This window comes from Choloepus didactylus, chromosome 14 (assembly GCF_015220235.1).
Source record: "Choloepus didactylus isolate mChoDid1 chromosome 14, mChoDid1.pri, whole genome shotgun sequence".
In the NCBI taxonomy this organism is placed as follows: domain Eukaryota; kingdom Metazoa; phylum Chordata; class Mammalia; order Pilosa; family Megalonychidae; genus Choloepus; species Choloepus didactylus.
In genome coordinates, this window is record NC_051320.1 from 49,317,864 (window position 1) to 49,343,362 (window position 25,499).

Genomic DNA, 25,499 nt, shown 5'->3' on the forward strand with positions numbered 1-25,499 from the left:
CAAGTTTTATTTTTTCCCTTAAACATTTTATTGCCTTGTAATAAAGCACCAGGAGCACTGGTCACTTGTAAAATATGAGACAAATGTGGAAGTACACAGCACAGGCTCTGGCCCAAAGGAGACATGCCACAAGTCCTATTTCTTTCTTACAGATGATTTGTTGATCTTAAAGCAAAGCTCCAAATAACCCAATCTCAAAGAAGCAACTCTCAACACTGGGATGGTAATAAACAGGCAGCTATTTCTTAGGTACCTGATTTCTTATCCAAGGCCTATAGAGAAGCAGGAGCTAAAGAGGAGTGCCATGAACCAGGCTCTCTTCCCTTGGATTACTCAGCTTAGCAAAGGCCACGGTGAGTCAATAACCATCGGGCAGACTGCCTCTCAGACTTAGGTACAGGTCTATTTTAAGCTTCCTGGTTGGCACCACCAAGACTGTTGGACTATCTTCCGAGTGTCAAAGCTCACCACCAATGTCCCCCAAGAGTTTTATCAACTGCCCATAAAGCTCAGGCCAAGTTGGTGGAGCATTTGCTTACTTCCAGGTTTGTTCTAGGGCAAGAAAATGACTGTTAAAGGTCACATTCAGCAACCGTCATTGAATTTTTGGTACTAGAGAAAGCATGTGTGTAGACAAAACAGGTATTTTTTGCACAGTGCTTTCTTTATACGATACCCATTATTATTATTATTTATTTATTTTTTATTAAATTCAGTTTTTTTTATTTTTTTTTTGCTGTTTGGTAATTTGCTTTTTTTTTTTTTTTAATTAAATTCAGTTTTATTGAAATACATTCACACACCATACAATCATCCATGGTATACAATCGACTGTCCACAGTATAACATAGTTATGCATTCTTCACCACAATCTATCTCTGAACATTTTCCTTACATCAGAAAGAACCAGAACAAGAATAAAAAATAAAAGTGAAAAAAGAACACCCAAATCATCCCCCCATCCCACCCCATTTGTCCTTTAGTTTTTATCCCCATTTTTTTACTCATCTATACACTAGATAAAGGGGGTGTGATCCACAAGGTCTTCACAATCACACTGCCACCCCTTGTAATCTACATTATTATATAATTGTCTTCAGGAGTCCAGACTGCTGGGTTGGACTTTGGTAGTTTCAGGTATTTACTTCTAGCTATCCCAATACATTAAAACCTAATAGGTGTTATCTATATAGTGCATAAGAATGTCCACCAGAGTGACCTCTCGACTCCATTTGAAATCTTTCAGCCACTGAAACTATTACGTCTCATTTTGCATCCCCCTTTTGGTCAAGAAGATACTCTCAGTCCCACGATGCCAGGTCCACATTCATCCCCAGGAGTCATTTCTGCATTGCCAGGGAGATTTACACCCCTGGGAGTCAGGTCCCACATAGGGGGGAGGGCAGCGAGTTCACCTGTTGAGATGGCTCAGTTAGAGAGAGAGAGGGCCACATCTGAGCAACAAAGAGGTACTCAGGGGGAGACTTTTAGGCACCATTACATGCAAGTTTAGCCTCTCCTTTGCAGTAATGAGCTTCATAAGGGCAAGTCCCATGATCAAGGGCTCAGCACATCAAACCGCCAGTCCCAATGTTTGTGACAACATCAACACCAGTCCAGGTGAGGATGTCCAACACATCCGCACCTTCCCCCAGATCCTCCGGGCTGGGGAGGGGGAGGCTATAAATATATTTTTTATTATCTGCCCAAATTACTCTGCATACCCATTATTTTTGAAGCCCCTTCTGCTCTCCTTGCCTTCCCTTCCCCACAACAATTCTAGGTTGCTTCAGTGCTGCTTTTCAACACCTTCCAACGTCTAAGTGTCAACAGGTGTTGTGGTGGCTAAAACAGTCTGTGGGGTCAGTGTGGCAAGCCCAAGGACCTACCTGCCCGAGCCCTGGCCACATGTCCTGTGCTAATGGACAGCACTTCTGAAGCAATCCTATTGGGTGGCCAAATGGAGTTCCATCTAGAGACAGGAACCAAGCCAGGCCATGGAGGAGACAAGGTATCTCATGGAGATACCAGAGAATATTCACCGGTGGTACAATCAGCAGAAAAAGTATGGCTTTATCACGTTCACATTACTGAACTATGAAACGTTACAACTAGAGAACAGAGTTTACATTTCTAAAAAAGACTATTTATTTCAAAGCAGCCACTTCAGGGAGGCTTTATTCTGATTCCAGAAATACCCCAAATTACCTTCAATACTTAGGAAAATTCTTTTCACTATATTTAGTGGTGGCAAATACTAGCTTTTGGAGAGTGGGTGTTATTTTCAGAAATACCCAAGTCATTCAGAAGTCACGAGACTAAAATGGAGAATCCATATTATTTTGGTACAAAATCAAAGTGTTGGTTACAATAAAATAAGCTGGTTTCCTGTGCTGCTCCAAAACTAATTTGGAAAAAGAATTTTAAAAGTGTTCTGAATAAAGGCAATGTCAGTGTGGAATACGAGCTACCAAGGCAACAGTTCTCAAGTGCTCTTTCATACGGATATACACATTCTACAGTTTCACTTCTCATTTTTCACAATCAATAGAAAAAATTTATAGGCAACACTAAAGCCTAGTATAAACTCCATATCTGGGCCCTAAGGCAGAAACTGAAACTTCGCTTCCCTTAATTGGAGTAACTCTCCAAGACTGCAAAGTGGGGGGCTGAGAAGTAGTGACATTACTCATGTATATTACTTAAACCAATACCTAAGACTCTAAAACCCTCCATTCTATAAATAACTTATTAGTACCTAACTGTAGAATATATTACACTTGGGCCTGGGTCTCCTACTCCCTAGAAGTCCTTAATCTAAGACACACTGACCTGGACACGTGTCTCTAATATTAATGACTAATACAGAGCACTCACTACGTCATGCCCTTTCTTAGCACTTTATACATATATGTATCGGTTCACTTAACACAACAACCCTGTGAGTTAATACTATTTCTATTCCTGTTTTACATATGAAAGAATGGTACAGAGGTTGCTCAAGACCACATGGTTAGCTGCAAAGCTGGGATTGGAACCCAGGTAGTCTTGGCTCCAGCTTTGCATTTAATCACTATGCTATACCACCTTATACTGCCTCTGTGAGACAAAAGAAAGCCAGATTCATAAAACCAACAGGAAAAAGGACAAGGAAGAATACTTACAAATTTATGGGAAGCTCACTGAAAAGGTAAAAAGGAGGGGTGAAGTGAGGCAGATGGATCCTTGGTTATCAAAGCTTGATAAGACCAGCCACAAGAGATCCACAGGCAACCTGGGGATGGGCAATTAAGGCGCAATCCCAATTTATTTAGAGGATAGAGGAGGCAGCTGGAAAGAACCCAGCCTCACCAAGAACCTGGCATTGTGTTTTGTGCATGTATGTTCAGTTTGTCTTTTATTACAGAAAAAAACAAATAACGCAGGATTAATAAAAATAAATCCTGCAGTACTACCTAGAGAACTTCCGTTAACATGCCAGATTTTATATCCAGCCCACATCTCTTTGGGAAGTTGATTGGCTAATAAGCAGATATGCTTAATAAACTAAAGTTGTTCGTTAATACTAGGCAGAGTAAGCACACTGATCTACCTCATATCTCAAGGAAGCTTCTAGAAGAGACCACAATCAATGGCTCAGTTCCTATAAAGAGGGGGCTACGTGTGGATGGAGATAAGCGAAGAAGCCCTTGGTTTGTCTCCTGTTCAATCACAGAATGCTAAATTCATCACGCCTAGCTATCTCACAGATGCAGAAACTAAATCTCATATTGGGAAATGACTCGCTGGGGCTGTGACTTGGATGAAGATGCTTTAATGCCAAGCCCAGCGTTCTTCCCACGTCTGAAGGCTGCATTCTACCATTTCCTTGTAACCATCAGGGGAAAGGAGACAATATGGATTTCAAAACCCTTCGGAGAAGGTAAATTCCCCTATTCTAAAGGGGAAAGAATTCCTTCATCGCAGTTTCCTCTTGCTGCTGTTTAGACCTACTTCCTTTCCCAGGAACCTAAGGGGTATTTCGAAAACGATTAAAAAGGTATTTGAATTAATGATCCTAGCATCTGCAAATTATCAAAGGAACTGAAGACGGACCTCAAAGGCCTTTGCCGTGCCTTATTTTCCAGGCTGGGGTGAAGAGCAGCGGTTAGCTTCCCACTGACCTGGAAGCCACCCCAGTAGCCTATACTAGTAGCCAGGCCGGCCGTCTGCGCCGCCAGCCCCCAGCCCCCAGCCAAGGACCCAGGGATTCACAGAAATCCTCCCGAAGCGGGGAACAGCCCACCTCCGGCGTCCCACGCGCCCCTGGATACTGGGGCCGATCCAGGCGCTTCCTCCCACTCGGGGCCATTGCCAACCCAAATTACCCAGCCGAGCCCGCCGACTGCCGCTCACGAGCTTAGCGCAGCCCCAGCCTCCACCCGGCTACCCGGAGCGGTCACGTGAGGCAGGCCCGTGGAACCAATGGGCAGCTCCGCCGAATGGAAGGGATTGTCTGACCCCATGACGTCACAAAGCTCGAGGCGGGGAGCGCTCCTCTTCCGCCCCTGCCCTCCCAGCCGCGGCGCGCCCTCCTGCTCCCCGCCCACCCGCAATTGTGCAGCCAATCGGGAGGCGGGAAGCGCTCTGAGCCAGAACGTGCGGGCGGGGAAGGGTGGCGGTCCCGCGGGCCAGGGGCGCGGAGTGGGCCGGCCGGGGGCGTGGGGCCGCGCTCGGAGCAGTTGCTTGGGGCTGTGTGGAAGAAACGCCAGGGGGTGCCGTCGCGGCCGCCTCCTCATCGGAAAGAAGAGGCTCTTCCCCTGCCGGGCCCGGTTCGTATTGCCTGTTCCCGGCACTGAGCCGCTCCCTTCAGAATCCGCTTCCACCCGCTGAAAGTTGTGAGGGGGCCGCTGGGGTCGGAGCGCTAGGCGCGCGTGGGTGGAGGGTTGCAGTCGGCGAACAGGGCTGGCGAGGGACTAACCGGGCAGCGCCAGGTGCGCGCGAGAGGGTCGGGGCTGGGCGGGCGTGGCAGCGCTGGGGTATCTCCGCGCCGCCCTCCGCAGGGCCCTCGGCGCCCACTGTCAGCCCAAGGAGCGCCGCGGGAGGGTAAGCTCACAGGAGGCTGCCGTGCTCCTGGTGCGGGGTCTCTGCCGGACGATCCCCTCTTTACACACCGGGGTCTCGTGTGACCCCATGGGCACCCCATTTCGGACCGGTCGTTGGTGTTCTGGGGCCGGCTTGGGCGGGCAGCGGGTGGAGGATGCTGTATGCCTGTGGGCTTCGTGCCGGAGCGGGATAGAAGGGCCGACCCCGGGGCGCGCCTCTGCTCGCGCTTGGGCCCTTGCCGCCTCGGGCTGTGACTCTGCCTCTCCCGTGGGGTGGGTTTGGTTGGTTTCCTTCTCCCCACCCCTTTCTCTCTCCGTCCTCTTCCCCCCCTCCCAGCCCCATTCACCCGGCTGGAGCGAGCCCTTGCCCCTCCTCCGCTCCCTCCTCCCGCGCCGCCGCCTTTAATGAGCATCTCTGCTTTGCCTTCAATGGGCCGGTGCTCCTGTCGCTGCTGCTCCTCGCGCGGGTTGTGGATGTTGTCGGCTCCGTGTTGTGATGACAGGAGAATGTGTGTGTGTCCCGGGCCCAGGCGAATTGGTAGGTATTCACCTAACTACCCGCTTTGGGTTCCCAGGACGGATGGTGGCTGATTTTGTGTGTGGATTGTTGTAGGTGGGTCTTGTGCAATTAAGGGGGTGAGGTAGATAGGAAGGGAGGATAAAGGTGAGCTGGGCTGGGGTAGCTTTTGATTGCTTAGTGGGTGCAGTTTTTAGGTAGAGGCTAAGGAAACTCATCAAACAAGTGTTGGCTTGATGTTTCACGTTCTCCGAAGGAAACCGGTTTCTTCATTTATGTAGAGATGTAACGGGAGCTGTGGAATGGCTAGGCGTTTTCAGAAAATACGAACAGCCTTTATGCAGGATATTTAATGCAATCAGATTACATAAATGGGTTCTGACACATTTAATGACAGTGCAGCATTTCTTTTTTCATTTACTTCAAAGGCTATGCAAAACTAAAGAGCTCCAGAGGAGGTGCAATAACAGTATTTTCTAATTAATTTTGTACGCGGGTATATTGATGAAGTGGAGTGATTTCTTGGCACAGGCTCTGCCGAGCGGAAAAAAAATCAGGAAGATTGGATGGGTTCTCTTCCGTGTTTCTGGTTGCAGGTCGTCTTTCCTTATTAGTCATTGGCAAAATCGGCCAAAACTGCCTCGGACTAAGACGCTGTATATGATGTGCCTGAATCTGGATCGTGGGGTCGGAACTTGTCAGTGAAATTGTGGTCAGAAATAACTTGAAAATTTGACAAGTTTACCAACAACTGTACCTTGTTACTGTTCTTATCCCCTAATCAAGAGCCTTTTACTTCATTAATTTTGCAAGTTGATAAGCAGAAGTTTTAATTTCATGGGTTTTTGTTGTTACTGAATCACAGAATATTCAGAAAGATATTCAGAGTCTTTTGGAAGGTTCACTTATTGTTTATGAAAACGTTTGAAATTACTTTGATTTCTAATGGTACATGGTCTGATGGGGAGAATTTAATGTACCCGTGATGATAGAATGCTTATTAATCACAGAGCAGGGTTTGCATGAATTCCAACTCCACTAAGAATTTGTCTTTTGAAGGCATGTTGGGAATTGGAGGATTGGGATATAATCTCAGTCCATATGCTGGGTCCCTGTATGGTTGATAAAAGTTACTCTGTTTTTTTTGTTTTATTCTTGAGAGCGTTTGCCTTGAAGGAAGAATGTAGTTCATTATTTGAGTATTTAAGTTGCTTGCTGTTTGAATTTTATCAAAGCACTTGCTGCATGAATCATTAGCTCTTTTGCCACAAGATTTCCTTTGTCTTGCAATCAACTACAAAAGCAGAAAAATTGTCAAAACCAAGAAATTTAAAGAAAGTGCAAGTTTCTGGGACTTGTTACCCTTTGATTAGGCTATCATAAAATAAACCATGGTATGCATATGTCAGTACCCTTCTCCCAACATTCACACACACATACACAAACAGGGCTTTGATTCAGTCTACATTTCATACAAAGTTTTTTTTCCTTTAAGAGTCTTAAGTTTTAAAGTTAAGAACAAATGCAGACTTACATAAAATTGTGAAGAAAATTTCTTTTCATTAAGATTGGCATATGTTTGTTTTTAGTAGTAGAAAATTTTTCTACAAAGCATAAAATTAGTTGACGTGCCCTCTACATGCAAACCTAAAAAGAGATATGGTTTATATCTGGAAACCAGTGTCATGTGGCCCAACATTTGAGCACATCTCCTGGCTCTGTCATGAACACTTAACCTCTGGATGACTTTGAGGTATTCAGTTTGAAGTGCTCTTATTTAAGTAATAGGTCCTGATAGAGGCCTGTTCTAGAATTTGTTTTTCAGTACTGCATTTCAGAATGATTATTTAGTGATTGTCATTTCCAAAATTCTAACCATTGCCTTCTGTTGCCTAATCTTGTTGTTTATGTAAACAAATCCCTTCTTAGATGGTACAGTTAAAAGAATGGTACTTTCTATCCCTTCAAAGGATATTCAAAGGAGTTCTATATGGCTTGCTTATGTAGTGCTTATTATAGAAGTAAACATGAATCAGTGCTCAGTCAGTGTTTGGTTTTCTCTGCCCCCTCCCACACACCCCGCTTAACAGTTAGGAAATTATTCTTCAAGAAAGATGGATGAAAATAATTTAATACATAGCTTATACTCGCCATGATTTTGTAATGTTATTTCTTAATGAGTTCTGGCTTGGGAAGCAAAAATTGATATTGAAACTCAAATGACTTTCTTACTCTATTTTGTTTACTGCATTTGTTTCCTTATTTAAAGCATTTCTAAAACCTGTTTCATTATAGGACAAGTGAATACTTTGAGACAAAACCTCAAGTATTCAGGGGAAATAGATGTTATTGAGGAAGCCAAGACAATATTTCTTTCATAAATTACCTAGCTTAATGCTACACATTGGTCACATTTTCCAGATAACAGCCTAGCAAAATATTTTCAGTGGCATGTAGTGAGTGGAATGATTGTTTTATTTATGGCAGTAATGCTGCACTTTTAAAATCCAAAACCTATATTATTATTTTATTATTCTTGTATTTCATTGCTATTTGTTCTATTGCATATTTGCACAGGGAAAATAGATACCGTTGGGTTTTTTTTTTGTTTTTAAAATGTAAAAGAAAACACGTTTCTAGGGAAGAATTCTGCATGGGATCCAAAGTAGATGAAAATAATATACAGGGGACAATGCTAGCAAGTAAATTGAATTCTAGTACCTAGACCATTTCTGTTACGAACAGAGTTTTAGAGCTATTAAAATATTTTTAGAAAATTTTTTTATCACAAAGGGTTCAGTAAAATTAAACAATGAATGAATGCAATCTGAATTTGATTTCAAAGCCTCATTTCAACGAACACTTATAAAGGCATAGAATGTTAGAAGAGTCCGTGAAAAGCATCTGGTCCAATACATTCATTTACAGTTTAGGAAACAGGCCCTAAGAGGTGAGTTGGCTTTCACAGGGTTATTTAGCAAGTTGATGGCTGACCTGTGCCCCTTAGCTCACCAGATTGGCTCAGTTGTCTAGAGGAAAAGAGTTTCTATGACCATCCATTTGGGTATAGGAAGGAAACATTGGAATTTATATTTCATCATTTAAAGTTTCTGTATGAGTTATAATGAACATTGTATTAGTACAGTGATATATGTATATGACTTATAAATACTTTATAAATATGTATGTTGTAGGGGGGCATCTTAACATTTTTTTTTCTGCTGATAGCAGTGTGCAATCAAATTGACCGTGGGTCTAGAAATAGGACTTTCATAAATAGAAGTCTCTGCCAGATGGGAGAGCCAACGCCTTTTTTAAAGATATGGAGGGAGAAGGGTGATTGGCCAGGTGGATTGCTACTGTATAGTGTTATATAACCTCCATCTCCTCTCCTTCACTCAGCCAGATCTGTTGTACATTCTACACAGTTTGTACTGCACAAAGAAATATGAAGAAAAAAGTGAAGCTAGACAACAGTTCAGTCCTGGCTCCAGCAGCATATACCTTGTAGAAATAGCACAATGTTATGTGTATAAACTACAGTGCCTCCAGCCCAGGACTTAGCATGTAGATGCCCCTGCTAAATAGTCGTTAAAAGCAAGGATAGATTAAGTAGTCTGAAATGTAACTCTTTTTCTTTGTGTATATTTGTCTAATGTGCTGTCTAGGAATCCCAGTCAGAAGTTCCAGTCTGCCGCTGTTCTCTGATGCAATGCCAGCACCATCCCAACTGTTTTTCCCTCTGATCCGTAACTGTGAACTGAGCAGAATCTATGGCACCGCGTGTTACTGCCACCACAAACATCTCTGCTGTTCATCTCCCCACGTTCCTCAGAGTCGCCTCAGATACACACCTCACCAGGCATATGCTACCTTTTGCAGGCCAAAGGAGAACTGGTGGCAGTATACCCAAGGAAGGAGATATGCTTCCACACCACAGAAATTTTACCTCACTCCTCCGCAAGTCAACAGCATCCTTAAAGCTAATGAATATAGTTTCAAAGTGCCAGAATTTGATGGCAAAAATGTCAGTTCTGTCCTTGGATTTGACAGCAATCAGCTGCCTGCAAATGCTCCCATAGAGGACCGGAGAAGTGCAGCAACCTGCTTGCAGACCAGAGGGATGCTTTTGGGGGTTTTCGATGGCCATGCAGGCTGTGCTTGTTCCCAGGCTGTCAGTGAAAGACTCTTTTATTATATTGCCGTGTCTTTGTTACCTTATGAGACCTTGCTAGAGATTGAAAATGCAGTAGAGAGTGGTCGTGCACTTCTACCCATTCTCCAGTGGCACAAGCACCCCAATGATTACTTTAGTAGAGAGGCATCCAAATTGTACTTCAACAGCTTGAGGACTTACTGGCAAGAGCTTATAGACCTCAATACTGGAGAGTCAACTGATGTTGATGTTAAGGAAGCTTTAATTAATGCTTTCAAGAGACTTGATAATGATATCTCCTTGGAGGCTCAGGTTGGTGATCCCAATTCTTTCCTCAACTACCTGGTGCTTCGAGTGGCATTTTCTGGGGCCACTGCTTGTGTGGCCCATGTGGATGGTGTTGACCTTCATGTGGCCAACACAGGCGATAGCAGAGCCATGCTGGGTGTGCAGGAAGAGGATGGCTCTTGGTCAGCAGTCACTCTCTCTAATGACCACAATGCTCAGAATGAAAGAGAACTGGAACGGCTGAAATTGGAACACCCAAAGAATGAGGCCAAGAGTGTGGTAAAACAAGATCGTCTGCTTGGCTTACTAATGCCTTTTAGGGCTTTTGGGGACGTAAAGTTCAAATGGAGCATTGACCTTCAAAAGAGAGTGATAGAATCTGGCCCAGACCAGTTGAATGACAACGAATATACCAAGTTTATCCCTCCTAATTATTACACGCCTCCTTATCTCACTGCTGAGCCAGAGGTAACTCACCACCGATTAAGGCCACAGGATAAGTTTCTGGTGTTGGCTACTGATGGGTTGTGGGAGACTATGCATAGGCAGGATGTGGTTAGAATTGTGGGCGAGTACCTAACTGGCATGCATCACCAACAACCAATAGCTGTTGGTGGCTACAAGGTGACCCTGGGACAGATGCATGGCCTCTTAACAGAAAGGAGAGCCAAGATGTCCTCAGTATTTGAGGATCAGAATGCAGCAACTCATCTCATTCGCCACGCTGTGGGCAACAACGAGTTTGGGACTGTTGATCATGAGCGTCTCTCCAAAATGCTTAGTCTTCCTGAAGAGCTTGCTCGGATGTACAGAGATGACATTACAATCATTGTTGTTCAGTTCAATTCTCATGTTGTAGGGGCATATCAAAACCAGGAATAGTGAGTGGATCTTACTGTGGCAATTCTCCAGTGAAACTTAAAAGGGCAGATTTTAAAAAACATACTAGTATAATAAGCATTTCTAGGGAATCATTCCAAGCATTTGACCGTTTGAAACTAGCTATACAGAACTCCAAACTGATTTTGTGGCAGGGTGGCAGGATCATGAGAGTCTAATTCTGTGCTAGGTTGGACCTCACAGCACGTGCACTTTTGAGGCAAGTCAGTTCCTTATCATAGGTGTCTTGAGACATTGGCTTCTTTTTATCAATCTGAAAAAACCAGGATGGCCTGGCAAATAGGATCTTGAGTAGGCTGAAAGCAAGTACCTTGCTGGGCGTATTCTCGTGGTTAAAGGGAAGAAACATTACTGTTCACACCTGCAGACCCCTTTCTACACTCAAATTCCAGTATGCATGACATTTATTGATTGCATGAACTCCTACATTCACAATCTATGCATTATTTATAAAGTTATTTTAGCCTGAAATGGTTTTCAAATATGGTACTTTAAGCCATAAATAACCAGGAACCAAGCAACCTGAATTCGTAGTTTTGTGATTATTTGAATGAAATGCTTCTTAATTGAAAAGCAAACTATACTCCCTCTCTACCCCAATTTTGTAATGTAATTTACACATTTTCTATTTTGCCACACACTTGAGGACAATAAAAGTTTTTAGTTTTATCTACTCTTATATGGATGTTAAATAAAGAAAATACGTTTTTTTTGTTTGTCTTAATGAAAAGCCTTATTTAGTTTGAAATAAAAAGATCCAGAATAAAAAGCAGAGACTGATATGTTAAATTATTGCCATGTGCAGCCACCAGCACATCACTATTCTCATGTAATCCCCAAAGGCCTGGCATGTAAGTGGGGATGGGTAGACTGCTGCTGGGAAAACTTTTTAATTTAGTTGTGATAATAATTTTCATCATTTTGGACTTCTACATATGATATATATATATATATAAAATATCAGTTTGGGGAGTAAAGCATTGAGGTATCACCTTTAGTTATTGAGGTGGGGAAGAAAGCGTTTCAGTTTTTTCCCACTTAGACATAGGTCAATTTAAATATTTGGTTTAAAAATTACTAAGTGCTTTAAACATATTGTAGCTTATAAATAGGAATGTTAAGATAAATAATATGAGAAATTTTAAAAGGTAACCATTGTGCATGTGTGATGCTTAATAGAACACTTCATGGCATTAAGTATTTGCAGCAGTCTCCATAATTATATGCAGTCCCTTTTAGATGCTGTATCGAAGTAAATTAAAATAAATATATTCATATTGGCTTTCTGGGAGCTTATTTGATATGCATCAAATGACATTTTGTTCCTGTGTTTAATGGTGATCTGTATATAGCTGTGCATATAATTTCTTTGTTTATTCTGGCACCACTATTAAAAATGACTATGACTATGTTTGATATGCATATAGATTTTGATATAAAACATGTTCAGCTTTCCATGTTTAGAAGTCCTTCCAGATTTCTGGTAGACTATGAACTACATGTCTAAGGACTCCCTCTGGACTGTGGATTCTGAAGCAATGTATTACCAGTTGCTAAATTTGTTCCAATTGGAAATAGTCTCAGGAAGATTGCAGTTCAGAACATACAATGTTTTTTCAGTTTTTGTTTTTTTTTTTTAAACTCATCTTGGAACTTATTTCCAGGCAGTATTTTGGAGGAAAAGGGCTATACCATGTATTTACTTCTAAAGTTTCATCTTTTAATGAAATGTATGTGGACTGCAGTAGCAATTAAACCCATTTCCAGATACTCTTTGAATTACTCTTGAACGACACCATTGAAGAAATCTGTTTTATTGTATGCTTAATAAGTCTCATCTCTGTATAGAACAGTGCATATAAATTTGGTTTCTTGTGCTCATGATCAAGATGGTAATTATTATTACATAGGAAATTTGGTCTGCAGTTGGAGAGCTGGTCTACTCTAGAAATGAAAATGCACAGTGGAGGTACTGACATTGTGGAAATGGGAATAATTGGATGTCAGAAATCTGAATATACTATCATTTAAACACAGTTGTATTTTATTGTAACTGGTTGTCACTGTGATGTGGTATCTAGGATTAAAGAATACATGTATACTTTCATGCTATTTAGCCTTAAATTTTTATTGTTTAAATTTTCTAGCATATGCATTCAACTTCTGTATTTATATTTAATCAGTGATTCATGATATTTATAATATACCTTTAGTCAAATGGAATGTTGGTATGGATTGGAACTTGGTAGGAAGACTGTCTTATAAAGTATGTATCTTTGTGAAGCTATATGACACAGTGTTTATATATATTACAGAGAATGGTCATAGAAATGCCCACACCAAATTAAAGCTTCATATCTGTTTTCTGAATGGCCTGTGTTGGTTATTAAATGATAGTAAGAGTCATTAGATGCTTTCTACAGTGGTAAGTTATATTTAACTCTAGAATCCAATATATAGTGCTTTGTTGTTTTTTGAAATTGAAGTATAATTTGTGTTAAAAAAAATGCACAGATTTTAAATTTACAGGTCTGAATTTCGGTAACCACCATCTCAGTAAAAATATAGATTATTTCCATCAGCCAATAAATTCCCTCGTGCCCCTTTCCAGTGCATCCCTCCCAACACTACCTTTATTCTGGCTTCTATCACCATAAATTAGTGCTGCTTGCTCTAGAACTTCATGTAAACAGAATCAGGTAATATGTACTCTTTTTGTGTCTGTCTTTTTACTCAACAGTTTTTTGAGATTTTTTCCTGTTGTCTAGTGTACTCATAGTCTGTTCTTTATTACTGGGTAGCATTCCATTCTATGAATATATCACAATTTATCCATTCTCTGTTGAACATTGTTAGGCTTCTTTTTAAAGCTAACTTTTTGATTGATAGTTATCAAGAATACTGTTTGGTTGAGGCGTAGCTTCAACTTTGCAAGTATTTACAGGTTGAGTTTTATGTTCTATACCTTATCCATTGGTAGGACTTTTTAAAATATCCTTTAAACCAGTGATGAAAGTTTTTCATGGTGAAAAAAATTGGAGGGATTAGGAAATGTTTTTTTACTATTAACCTTCTGTATTTTTCCTAATATGAACTTTGTCAAGTTCATTAAGATACAGATGGTTGAGCTAATGACTATCCTGTGAGAAAAAGACAAAGTATAGCTTGGTTTTTGATGGTCTTGGTTTATCACTTCATCAGCCATTGCTGTGATGAGGGAGGAGGAAGGAAGTGGATTAAATGCTGTTAAATTAGGACTGGGTGGGGTATTGAATATTTCTGCGGGCAACACTGCCTGAAATGAGCTTCCTTGTTTGCTAGTCAAACACAAGCCTTTTAGCTTTGTCCTTGGGTATATCAAGAGGGTCTTGGTAACTGCGTTGTCCTTATCCTGGGGGTCAGCATGCCTTAATTCTGATTTTTTTCATAAGTAATAAAACAATTGCCATTCATTATAGAATTTTTCGAATCTTCAGAAGCTGAGTCCTCTTAAAATTGATGCAGTGGTGCCATAACTACTTCCTGGGCAAATAGTAAATGAGGATGTCTTAATGGGTATCTGAGTTGACTTGTTATAGTCTGAAGTTCATTTCCTTTGTTCCTTTCAGAATTTGCTTTTACTTAATCTTGCCAAATCCTATCTGCCCAGTTCTTACAACAGAAAATTTATACCCTGAATTGAATCCTAACAATACACAGCATTGTTTTCTAAATAACTCTCAAATTACAAGTCTTCAAAGTGAATATATTAAGAATGATGAAATTCATGCACTCCATGTGCCTTTAAAAATGATTATCCACCTCACATATCTTAAGGACCACAAAATTTAGGCTTAATCAGCCAATATTTGGGTTCATAAAGTAGGCACATGTCTGATTTAAATAGTTCTGTTACTTTTTGAGCTTTATATTGTTTATACATCAAGATTTTCAGTTCTTTAACGGTAAGGCACATGGGCTTTTTCTTTTTTTTTTTTTTTTCTTTTTTCTTTTTGTAGTTGGGAGTTTCCATGTTGTCCTATTGAGGGACCAGCTGAGAAGTTTGGTCTGGATTCTACAGGCAGTGAGTTGGAACAAGAGGTTTTTTTTTTAATTGAGATTGTTTACAAACCATACAATTATCCAGAGATTCAAAGTATACAATAAATTGCCCATGGTACCATCATACAGCTGTGCATCCATCACCACAATTATTTTTTTTTTCAGTGTTTAGAATATTTTCGTTACTCTAGAAAAGAAATAAAGACAAAAAAAGGAAACTCAAATCCTTTCATACCCCTAACCATCCCCCCTCCATTACTGATTCATGGTTTTGGTATAGTACATTCGTTACTGTTGATGAAAGAATGTTAAAATATACTAACTGTAGTATAGTGCAATAGGTATATATATATTTTCCTATATGCCCCTATATTATTAACTTCTAGTTATAGTGTCATACATTTGTTCTAGTTCATGAGAGAGATTTCTAATATTTTTACAGTTAATCATGGACATTGTCCACCACAAGATTCACTGTTTTATACATTCCCATCTTTTAACCTCCAACTTTTCTTCTTGTGACATGCGTGACTCTGAGCTTACCCTTTCCACCACCTTCACATACCATTCAGCACTGTTACTTATTCTTGCAACGTGCTACCATAGCCTCTGTCCATTTCCAAATGTTTAAATTCACCCTAGTTGAACATTCTGCTCATAATAACCACTCCCCATTCTTTAGCCTCATTCTGTATCCTGGTAACTTATATTTCATGTCTATGAGTTTACATATTATAATTAGTTCATATCAGTGAGACTCTGCAATATTTGTCCTTAGGTGTCTGTCTTATTTCTCTCAATATAGCGTCCTGAAGTTTTCTTCATCAACCCATTTTTTTTAAGACGGGTTTGTTCACACACCATACATTCCATCCTAAGTAAACAATTGATGGTTCCCTGTATTGTCACATATTTATGTATTCAGCACCATCGCCACTATTTATATAAGGACGTCTCCCATTTCTTCCACAAAGAAAGGGGAAGAGTCAAAGAAGTTAGAGGGACAAAAGCAAAGAAAGAAAGAGGGAGGGAAAAAAAATAACAGAAAGCAACAAAAGGAAAGATAGCATTAAAACTAAAGTAGAATAGAGTCAGACAATATCACCAATGCCAGGAGTCCCATACCCTTCCCCTATGTCTCCCCGCCCCCATATGCATTTAGCATAATACAATGTTTTTGTTAATTATAGTCTCTAGCTTGCATTGATTGTATTTTCCCACCAATCCCACCCCATTTTTAACACCTTGCAATGTTGACATTCATTTGTTCTACCTTATGTGAAAACATATTTGTACCTTTTATTGCAATCATTGAGCACTCTAGGTTTCACTGAGTTATGCAGTCCCAATCTTTATCTTTCCTCTTTCCTTCTGGTGTTCCACATGCTCCTAACCTTCCTTTTTCAACCATGCTCACAGTCATCTTTGTTCAGTGTACTTACATTTTTGTACTACTATCTCCCAAAATTGTTTTCCAAACCTCTCACTCCTGTCTTTTCGTTTCTGTCTGCAGTGCTTCCTTTAGTGTTTCCTGTAAAGCAGGTATCTTGTTCACAAACTCTGTCCTTGTCTGTCAGAGAATATTTTAAGCTGTCCCTCATATTTGAAGGACAGTTTTGCCAAATACAGGGATTCTTGGTTGGTGGTTTTTCTCTTTCAATATCTTAAATATATCATCCCACTTCCTTCTTGCCTCCATGGTTTCTATTGAGAAATCTGCATGTAGTCTTATCAAGCTTCCTCTGTATGGATCGCTTTTCTCTTGCTGCTTTCAGGATTCTCTATCTTTGACATTTGATAATCTTTTATTAAGTGTCTTGGCATAGGCCTGTTCAGATCTATTCTTTTGGGGGTACGTTGCGTTTCTTGGATCCGTAATTGCATGTCTTTCATAAGAGATGGAAAATTTTCATTGATTATTTCCTCTATTATTGCTTCTGCCCCTTTTCCCTTCTCTTCTCCTTCTGGGACACCAATGACATATACATTCCTGCATTTCATTTTGTCCTTAAGTTCCCAGAGACATTGCTCATATGTTTCCATTCTTTTCTCTATCTGTTCTTTTGTGTGTAGGCTTTCAGATGTTTTGTTCTCCAGTTCCTGAGTGTTTTTTTCTGCTTCTTGAGATCTGCTGTTGCATGTTTCCATTGTGTCTTTCATCTCTTGTGTTGTGCCTTTCATGTCCATAGATTCTGCCAGTTGGTTTTTCAAACTTTCGATTTCTAACTTATGTATGCCTGGTGTTTTTATTATACACTTCATCTCTTTTTTCCCTATCTTCCCTAAACTTTTTGAATTGATTTAGTATTAGCTGTTTAAATTCCTGTTTCTCAGTTGAAGTGTAAGTTTGTTCCTTTACTGGGCCATAACTTCATTTTTCTTAGTGTAGGCTGTAGTTTTCTGTTGTCTAGGCATCTGGTTTCCTTGGTTATCCCTGTCAGGTTTTCCCAGACCAGAACGGGCTCAGGTCCCAGAAGGAAGAAATATTAAGTATTCAGTTTCCTTGAAGGTGTGTCTTAGAAAATTGGCACACCCTGTGATGCTTCAGGTCACTGTGCTTTTCTGCCCAGCAGGTGGTGCCTGTTAGCCTGTAACTCCAGACTGGTGTTAAAGAGGTGTGGCCCGTAGCTGTTTTCCCTCAGGCTACGGACTCTGGTTCTGAATGGAGGGCAGGTAGTAGAGCTGGGCCCCACCTCTTTCCTTTTAGGGAAGATACCCCACCCTAGGGAGAAGTCATTAGCATTTGAATAGATCTGCCTCTGCTGTCTCCACCTTTGTCTGTGTCAGAGTGCTGGGAACTGAAAATGGCTGAGGCTTTCTCCACTGAGCCAAAAAAGGGACCGAAAGGCCCCTTGAGGGCCTGTCTGTGGCCACCCTCGGCTCTCCAAGGTCAGTCATCACCAAAAGCCTCTGTCCATCTGTTGCGGATTCATAACTTGTATTGAGCAGTCCACGCTTGTTTATTAAAACCCCAATTGGAGTAGTCCACTCTTGCTGGGAGAGTGCTGCTCTCTAGCACCGGGGGCTTTGCAGTTCGGGCCAGGGGGAAGGGGGCTCCTGGCTTGGATCTGCAGGTTTTTTTTGTTTGTTTGTTTGTTTTAAGAAGGTTTTGTTCACACACCATACATTCCATCCTAAGTAAACAATCGATGGTTCTCTGTATGCTCACATATTTATGTGTTCACCACCTTCACCACTATCTATATAAGGGCATCTACATTTCTTCCACAAGGTGGGAGGGAGAGTCAAAGAAGGTAGAGAGGCAAAAGAAAGAGGAAAAAAAAAAATGACAGCTAGGAAGCAGCACAAGGAAAAATAACCTTAAATCAAAGTAGAGTAAAGAGTCAGGCAACACCCCCAATGTCAGGTGTCTAACATGCCTCCCCTATCCCCGCCCTCTTATCTGCATTCACCTTGGTATATTGCCTTTGTTACATTAAAGGAAGCATAATACAATGATTCTGTTAGTTAACAGTCTCTAGTTAATGTTGATTGCATCCCTCCCCCAATGCCTCCCCATTTTTAATGCCTTGCAAGGTTGACATTTGCTTGTTCTCCCTCATAAAAGAACATATTTGTACATTTTATCACAATTGTTGAACACTCTAGATTTCACCAAGTTACACAGTCCCAGTCTTTATCTTTCCTCCTTTCTTCTGGTGTCTCACATGCTCCCAACTTTCCTCTCTCAACTGTATTCATAGCTATCTTTGTTCAGTGTACTTACATTGCTGTGCTACCATCTCCCAAAATTGTGTTCCAAACTACGCACTCCTGTCTTCTCCTATCACTCTCTAATGCTCCCTTTAGTATTTCCTGTAGGGCAGGTGTCCTGTTCACAAAGTCTCTCATTGTCTGTTGGAAAATATTTTGAGCTCTCCCTCATATTTGAAGGACAGCTTTGCTGGATATAGGATTCTTGGTTGGCAGTTTTTCTTTTTCAGTATCTTAAATATATCACACCACTTCCTTCTTGACTCCATGGTTTCTGCTGAGAGATCCACACATAGTCTTATAAAACTTCCTTTGTATATGATGGATTACTTTTCTCTTGCTGCTTTCAGGATTCTCTCTTTGTCTTTGACATTTGATAATCTGATTATTAAGTGTCTTGGTGTAGGCCTATTCAGATCTATTCTGTTTGGAGTACGCTGCACTTCTTGGATCTGTAATTTTATGTCTTTCATAAGAGATAGGAAATTTTCATTGATTATTTCCTCTATTATTGCTTCTGCCCCTTTTCCCTTCTGTTCTTCTTCTGGGACACCAATGATACGTACATTATTGTACCTTGTTTCATCCTTAAGTTCTCGGAGATGTTGCTCATATTTTTTCATTCTTTTCTCCATCTGCTCCTTTGCGTGTAGGCTTTCAGATGTTTTGTTCTCCAGTTCATGAGAGTTTTCTTCTGCCTCTTGAGATCTGCTGTTGCATGTTTCCATTGTGTCTTTCATCTCTTGTGTTGTGCCTTTCATTTCCATAGATTCTGCCAGTTGGTTTTTCGAACTTTCAATTTCTACCTTATGTATGCCTGATGTTTTTATTATACACTTCATCTCTTTTTGCCATATCTTCCCTAAAGTTTTTGAGTTGATTTAGTATTAGTTGTTTAAATTCCTGTATCTCAGCTGAAGTTATACGTTTGTTCCTTTGACTGGGCCATAACTTCGTTTTTCTTAGTGTAGGTTATAGTTTTCTGTTGTCTAGGCATCTGACCTCCTAAGCCACCCCAATTAGGTTTTCCCAGACGAGAACAGACTCTGGTCACAGAAGGAGGAAATATTCAGTATCTGGTTTCCGTGATGGTTTTTCTTAGAGGATTGATACACCTGTGCTTTTCTGCCAGGCAGATGCACCTGTCAGCCTGTCACCGGCTGGTGTAGGAGAGTGTGGCCTGTGGCTCTCCTCCTCCAGGCTTTGGAGTCTGGTTCCTGTAAGGCAGGCAGTAGAGCTGGACCCCTCCCTTTCCTCTTGGGAAGCTATGCCCCCTCCAGAGAGGTCATCTGAATATCAATAAGTTCTTTGTTTCTCTGACTCTGCTGATCAAAGTGTTTTGGTTTTAAAATGGCTGAGGCTTTCTTTACTGCAAAGCACTGCAGGCTGAAAACGGCTGAGGTTTTCTCCACAGAGAGAGAAAGGGACAGAAAGCTCCCGGATTCACCTGTCAGCCGGAGATAGCACCTGATCCTCTGGGCTCCCCGTCCTGAAACAGATATGTCCCCCAACTGTCCCAAGGTCAATTGTCACCAAAAGCCTCTGCCTGCTTGTTGCAGATTCACTGTCTCTATTGAGCAGTTAACATTAAAACCCCAGTTGGAGCTGAGCTGAGGTCCACTCGCTTGTTTGGAGAGTGCTGCTCTCTAGCACCACGAGGCTTCCGTGAGGGAGGGGCTCTCGGCTCTAGGCTCTCAGCACGGGTCCGCAGTTTTTACTTACAGATTTTATGCTGCGATCTCAAGCATTCCTCCCAATTCAGGTTGGTAGACATTGAGTGGACAGTCACGTTTGTCTCCCTGCAGTTATTCCAGATTATTTAATTGTTGTTCCTGGTTGTTTATTAGTTTTTCCAGGGGGACAAACTAGCTTCCACTCCTCTCTATGCCACCATCCTCTCTCAGCTTTTTCTTTTTTTGAAGCTACACAATGATGAATTAAAAAATGTTCAGCATTCACTTTATTTTTCATTAGAGATATAAATACAAAAACATTCGTGAACTTTAATGTATCATTGTCTTCTTTGTCAGAAGTTAACATCTCAACTGCAGAGAAATAATCTATTCCTATAGATATAGTTTCATTTTATAGTTGAGTCAGTGATTCCTAAAACTTCACCTAATCTAGCTTTAAACCTGTTGTGAAGAACTAATATTTGAAAGAAAGAAATTAAAGTGCCAGTATACGCAGTGGCTCCTTCACAGGTGTAACTCCACAGGGGAGATAGTCCCCTACCTTTATAAGGAGAGACCTCAAGGACTCAATTTATAATTGAGTCAATTGGACCTGGAAAGTCAATTTCAGTTCCCCTAGTGAAACTTATCTAAATTGTCCCCATGCAATTCTTGAGCCCCCAAGGCTCCCTATCATGCACAGAATGGGAAAAGTGTGCCTTTGAAGATCCACCAAAGGTCCCTTGAAGCTCTCTGTAGGAGCTATTTGGAAGTACCTTGCTCCCAAAGGACTGGGGCATTTCATCTTGGGTTCATTTTATCACCACCCCCAGGGATGAGTGGAAAGAGAGTTTTCCATCCAAAACTCTTCTCTGTAGAGTCAGGGCTTCTCTTCTGCATCTCTGCTTTTCTAAGCCACACCCAATTCATTGAATTTGCTTTTTGCCTGCAGGACACATTCGACCAAACTGCAAAATCAAATTTTACTACAATGCAAGGAGGTTAGTGATCACGTTCAGGCTTTTAGAAACCTCAAACCCTGGGCACTGAGCAACAAACAAGCAGCCAAGAGTCAAAAACCAAAGATTTTATCTCATCTGTGGTGATTAATCAGCCTGTCTCTTTGAAAGACAAGGTCAGTTTGATTGGCTGGCAAATGTTGACCAAGAGGCCAGCCTTCTACCATGAAAGCTGGGAAGAATGGGACATGTGACAAGAGACCTAAGAGGAAAACTAATAAAAGTGAAGGGAAGAAAAGAATGGTGTCCACAATCACATCAGTGATTAGAGACAGTGATGAGGGCAGTGAATGTTGGATACTCAGACATCTTGGCTCAGTGACAACAAAAAGCAAAGCAGAGAAAAGCCAGCAGCAGAATAGTGGCAAGGTAAAGGATTTAAAAAAAAAATTGTGGTTAAGAACTTAAGAAATCGTGTATTTTCTGCTAGGGCAGTAGCAGTTGGAATGCAAGGCAGTTTTCATTAGCATGGCCATTTTGTCTCAGCCCATGAGATATGAGGGAAAAAGGAAAGTCGGAAACTGACCATATGGAGAGGGATCTGTAGTTCCTAGATGGACAGTTTTTACAAAACAACTTTGTCTAGAAATATTTTTTCTTGCTCCAAACCTGGGGAACGTTTTAACAACCTAATTTAGCCTGAAGGGAACAGAGATGAGGGCTCATTAAAGCTCTAGCATTACTGAAATGAGGCCTTGCTGACCCTAAAGTGAGATCCCTGAGGCTATTGGTTAGAGGTTCTATGATCACCAGAGGCTCACTGATCTTGCAGGCATAGTGATAATAACAGGAACCACAACTACTATTTCTTGAGCACTTGCTGTGTGCCAGGAGCTATGCAAAGCACACTACAAACATTTTCTCATTTAATCCCTGTGCTAGCTAGTCTCCGTTTGGCCCCTGGATTCCCTCTCCAGCCCTCCCTGCCCTGCTCTGTGTGAGGGCTTGCTTGCCTTCTGACTGCCATTTGAATTCAACCAATGCATGGGTAACGCTAGTAGGTGAGTGGAGAGTGGGATGCGAGAGAGGCTGGGATATTTCTTCCTCCCTTCCGTTGTGCACAGGACTGCATGTCTGGCCTTAAGCTATGGCCCGCCACACTATAGCTCCTAGGAGTGGACCCTCTCCATGATTCTGGTTCTCAGTGGCCTCAAGGAACACTGTTTCCTCCTTTTGTCCTTTCAGCCCTAGGGATGCTAATGGCTTCCTCCTGTTGCTGGTCTTTGGGTGTCTCAACAGCCCTTGTTTGTTCCCTCAACCTTGCTTAAACCTCTGTGGTAGTCGGTTTAGGTTCATTTGAACCATCTAAGGTCAATCAGTTTCCTTCCAGGACGTGACTGATATAATCCTCAATGCAAGCGGAAGTATTTTTTCCCCTGTCTTAGCACAAGGAGGCTAGATAACTCATCCAGCATCACACAATAAACAAACCTATGTCTGTATATTTCAAAGCCTGCATGTTTCAGCATCACACTGCACTGCCTAGCCTCTCCCTATAATCAGAATGAGTCCTTAGCAATCAAGAAGGCCTAAGGTCTGTTACATGGCTCACAAGCAGGTGACCCTTCAAGAAGCAGAGGCAAAGATCCCTCTAAGAAGTAGCAGAGAGTGATGTGGCCCAGGACATAGGGGATGGAGCCATCCACAGATGGCTGCAGTGGGCCAAGTGCTGGACGTAAACAAAATTGCCGTTGTCCATGTTAGAGGTGTCTCTCACTTGGCAGTGCATTGCAGTATATAACCATGCAATCAGTCAATTCCCACTCATTTGTTGAAATATTTATTGAATTTATAGTCCAGGCACTGAGATAAATGTTGGGGGGTAAAAGCTGGAAGAAAGGTGGGTTCTACCTATAAGAAGCTAACAGTTAATTTGGGGAGATGCATGTATAATAAAATAATTACCATTCAATAAGTAAAAACAATTCATAAAATGAAGTAAGTACAAGTTCCAATGATAATCCAGAAAAGAGAGTGATTAACTGTGTCCTCTTGTGCCACAGGGCTAAGGGCCCTGGAGAGTCAGGGAAGTTTATTTGGAAGGGACGATGCTTGAGCAGTGCTTTGAAAGGTAAAAAGGAGTTTGCAGGCAGAAAAGGATACAGGAATGGCATTCCTAGCAGAAGGCACAGCGTGTGTCAAGGCACAGAGAAATGAGGCAATACTGTGTGTTCCAGGATCTCTGAGTACCTTGGGCTGACTGGAACGTGCACTCTGTGTGTGTGTGTGTGTGTGTGCGTGTGTGTGTGTGTGTGTGTGTGTGTGTGTGTGTGGTGGAGGGGCGAGGGGCATGGTGGAGGATGAGGTGCAGAAGTAGGAATGGCAGAATAGAGCCCTAAGTAAATGCGCAGTGACTGAAGCACCCTTGTAGTCAGCACGTCTTTAGAGACAACTGCTTGAGAAGACAAAGAGCAGCCAAGACAAACACGGAACTCAAGAGTTGGCAGGGGCAGGGGTGGGAGGAGGAAGTACAAAACAAGGTCAGCCAGGGCTGCTCCCAGCCGAGAGCCAGCTGCTGGCCACTCGTAGGTAGAAGACTTGACCGCTTCTAAATGAAGAAGGATTGGTGGTTAAGCAAGAGAACATCTGCGTGATTTACATATTGTCATTAGTCACTCATGTGTCTTCAGTCACTGTTTAGTAACTTGGTGTTTAGTTCATAGCCACATTTTGGTTCCTCTCAATTCCTTGGTTACCAGAGTGTACAGTTACTGAACTCCTCCCAGGAATGGGGCTATCTGAACAACTGAACTTGGGTGACCTAACCAGCTATCCGTCACAGTCTTGGACCATTCTTCCTGGACTGAATTGCCAGCAACCAGCTGGTTTCATCCAATCCAGCAAGTGTTTTTATAGGGCTTTTTCATTGTTTTAGGTACTAGGGATATGTCTTAACATGCCTGCAAGAACCCCGCCTCCTGGTATTCACACCCTTGTGTAATCCACTCTCAAGACTGGTTTGTGTAATGAATATAGAAGATGGGATGGGATGTTGCTTCTGAGATTAGATTATAAAAGGCTTCTGTGGCTTCTGTCTTGGTCGCTCTCTTGGATCACTCACTCTGGGGGAAGCCATGTGGATAGTCTCAGGGAAAGGCCTATGAGGCAAGGGACTGAAGCCACATGCAACAGTGAGTGAACCCGGAAGCAGCTCTTTCAGCCTCTGCCAAGTCTGCAGAGGTTGCAGCCCTCATCTAGTCCATGTGTGCTTCTCATGAGACACCCCGGGCCAGGAAAACTGCTCCCAGATTCTAAACCCTCAGAAACAGTGTGAGAAATAACTGTCGTTTTAAGACACTAAGTTTTGGGGGTAATTTGTTATACTCTTGAGACTCTTACAGCTCAGTTGCATGGAGTTGATTAGCCAACCATTTCCTGCCTAAGGAATGTTTCCACTTTGAATATTTCCTGGAAACAAGAGGTGCAATGGCCAAATAAATTATGTGCTTAAAGACCTCCTGTGTTAAAAAGAATGGAGGTAGATCTATATGACTCCTTATGGAAAGATATCTAAGATCTATTGAGTGAAAAAAAATCAAGTTGTGTTACATACTCCCATTTATGTTAAAAAATAAGTGTACATATCTTCAGTTTTCCCGAGTTTGCAGGAAAGGGAATTCCAGCTCAGGGAAGAGCAGCTGACAGACCAATCCAAGTCCCTCCCTGCCCCACATCCCTTTCCCCCTGGGCATTTTTCACTAATTTACCATTTCCAATCCTTGAGATTCTATGCAGGTTTACATTTACAAATTAACATACCTGTTTATGTTAATGATGTTAAAATCATTTTAAGGGGAAAGGAGTATTTTGTTACAGGAATTAATAGTATGGTTAATGAGTAAACTATGTATATAGTGTAAACATACCAGGCCTCACAGTCTTGTGGCTGTAAAGTAAGATCACTTGCTATTGTGGGGTTGTTGTTGTTGTGTTTTAACTGAGATAAAATAAACATACAATAAAAAGCACAAATATTAGGTAGTTCAGTTTGATAAGTTTTGACAATTTTATACACCAATGTAAACACCATCCAAAACAATATATAGGACATTTTCATTACTCCAGAAAGTTCTCTTGTGCCCCTTTGCAATCAAGTCCCTTCCTCAC

The 25,499-nt window shown here is 41.6% G+C and overlaps 1 protein-coding gene across 6 annotated transcripts; it reads left to right on the forward strand.

Moving 5' to 3' along the window:
• Positions 1 to 4,673: 4,673 nt before the first annotated feature.
• PDP1 (pyruvate dehyrogenase phosphatase catalytic subunit 1) lies at positions 4,674 to 13,315 on the forward strand. Of its 6 annotated transcripts, XM_037803377.1 has the most exons (3): positions 7,283 to 7,354; positions 8,447 to 8,551; positions 9,270 to 13,315. In XM_037803377.1, exon 3 carries the CDS (start codon positions 9,314 to 9,316, stop codon positions 10,925 to 10,927), a length of 1,614 nt encoding a protein of 537 aa, XP_037659305.1. In that variant the 5' UTR covers positions 7,283 to 7,354; positions 8,447 to 8,551; positions 9,270 to 9,313; the 3' UTR covers positions 10,928 to 13,315. The 6 variants fall into 6 exon arrangements, with proteins under 6 accessions (XP_037659309.1, XP_037659308.1, XP_037659304.1 ...); XM_037803381.1 differs by lacking the exons at positions 7,283 to 7,354; positions 8,447 to 8,551 and adding an exon at positions 4,674 to 4,811; XM_037803380.1 differs by lacking the exons at positions 7,283 to 7,354; positions 8,447 to 8,551 and adding an exon at positions 5,065 to 5,085.
• Positions 13,316 to 25,499: the final 12,184 nt, after the last annotated feature.

Bases quoted from the DNA above. Each gene is read 5' to 3' on its own strand.
- PDP1 (XM_037803376.1), top strand. From the start codon at position 5,490: ATGAGCATCTCTGCTTTGCCTTCAATGGGCCGGTGCTCCTGTCGCTGC. The intron at 5,623-9,269 runs GTAGGTATTCAC...TGTGCTGTCTAG, and splicing joins TCCCGGGCCCAGGCGAATTG to GAATCCCAGTCAGAAGTTCC.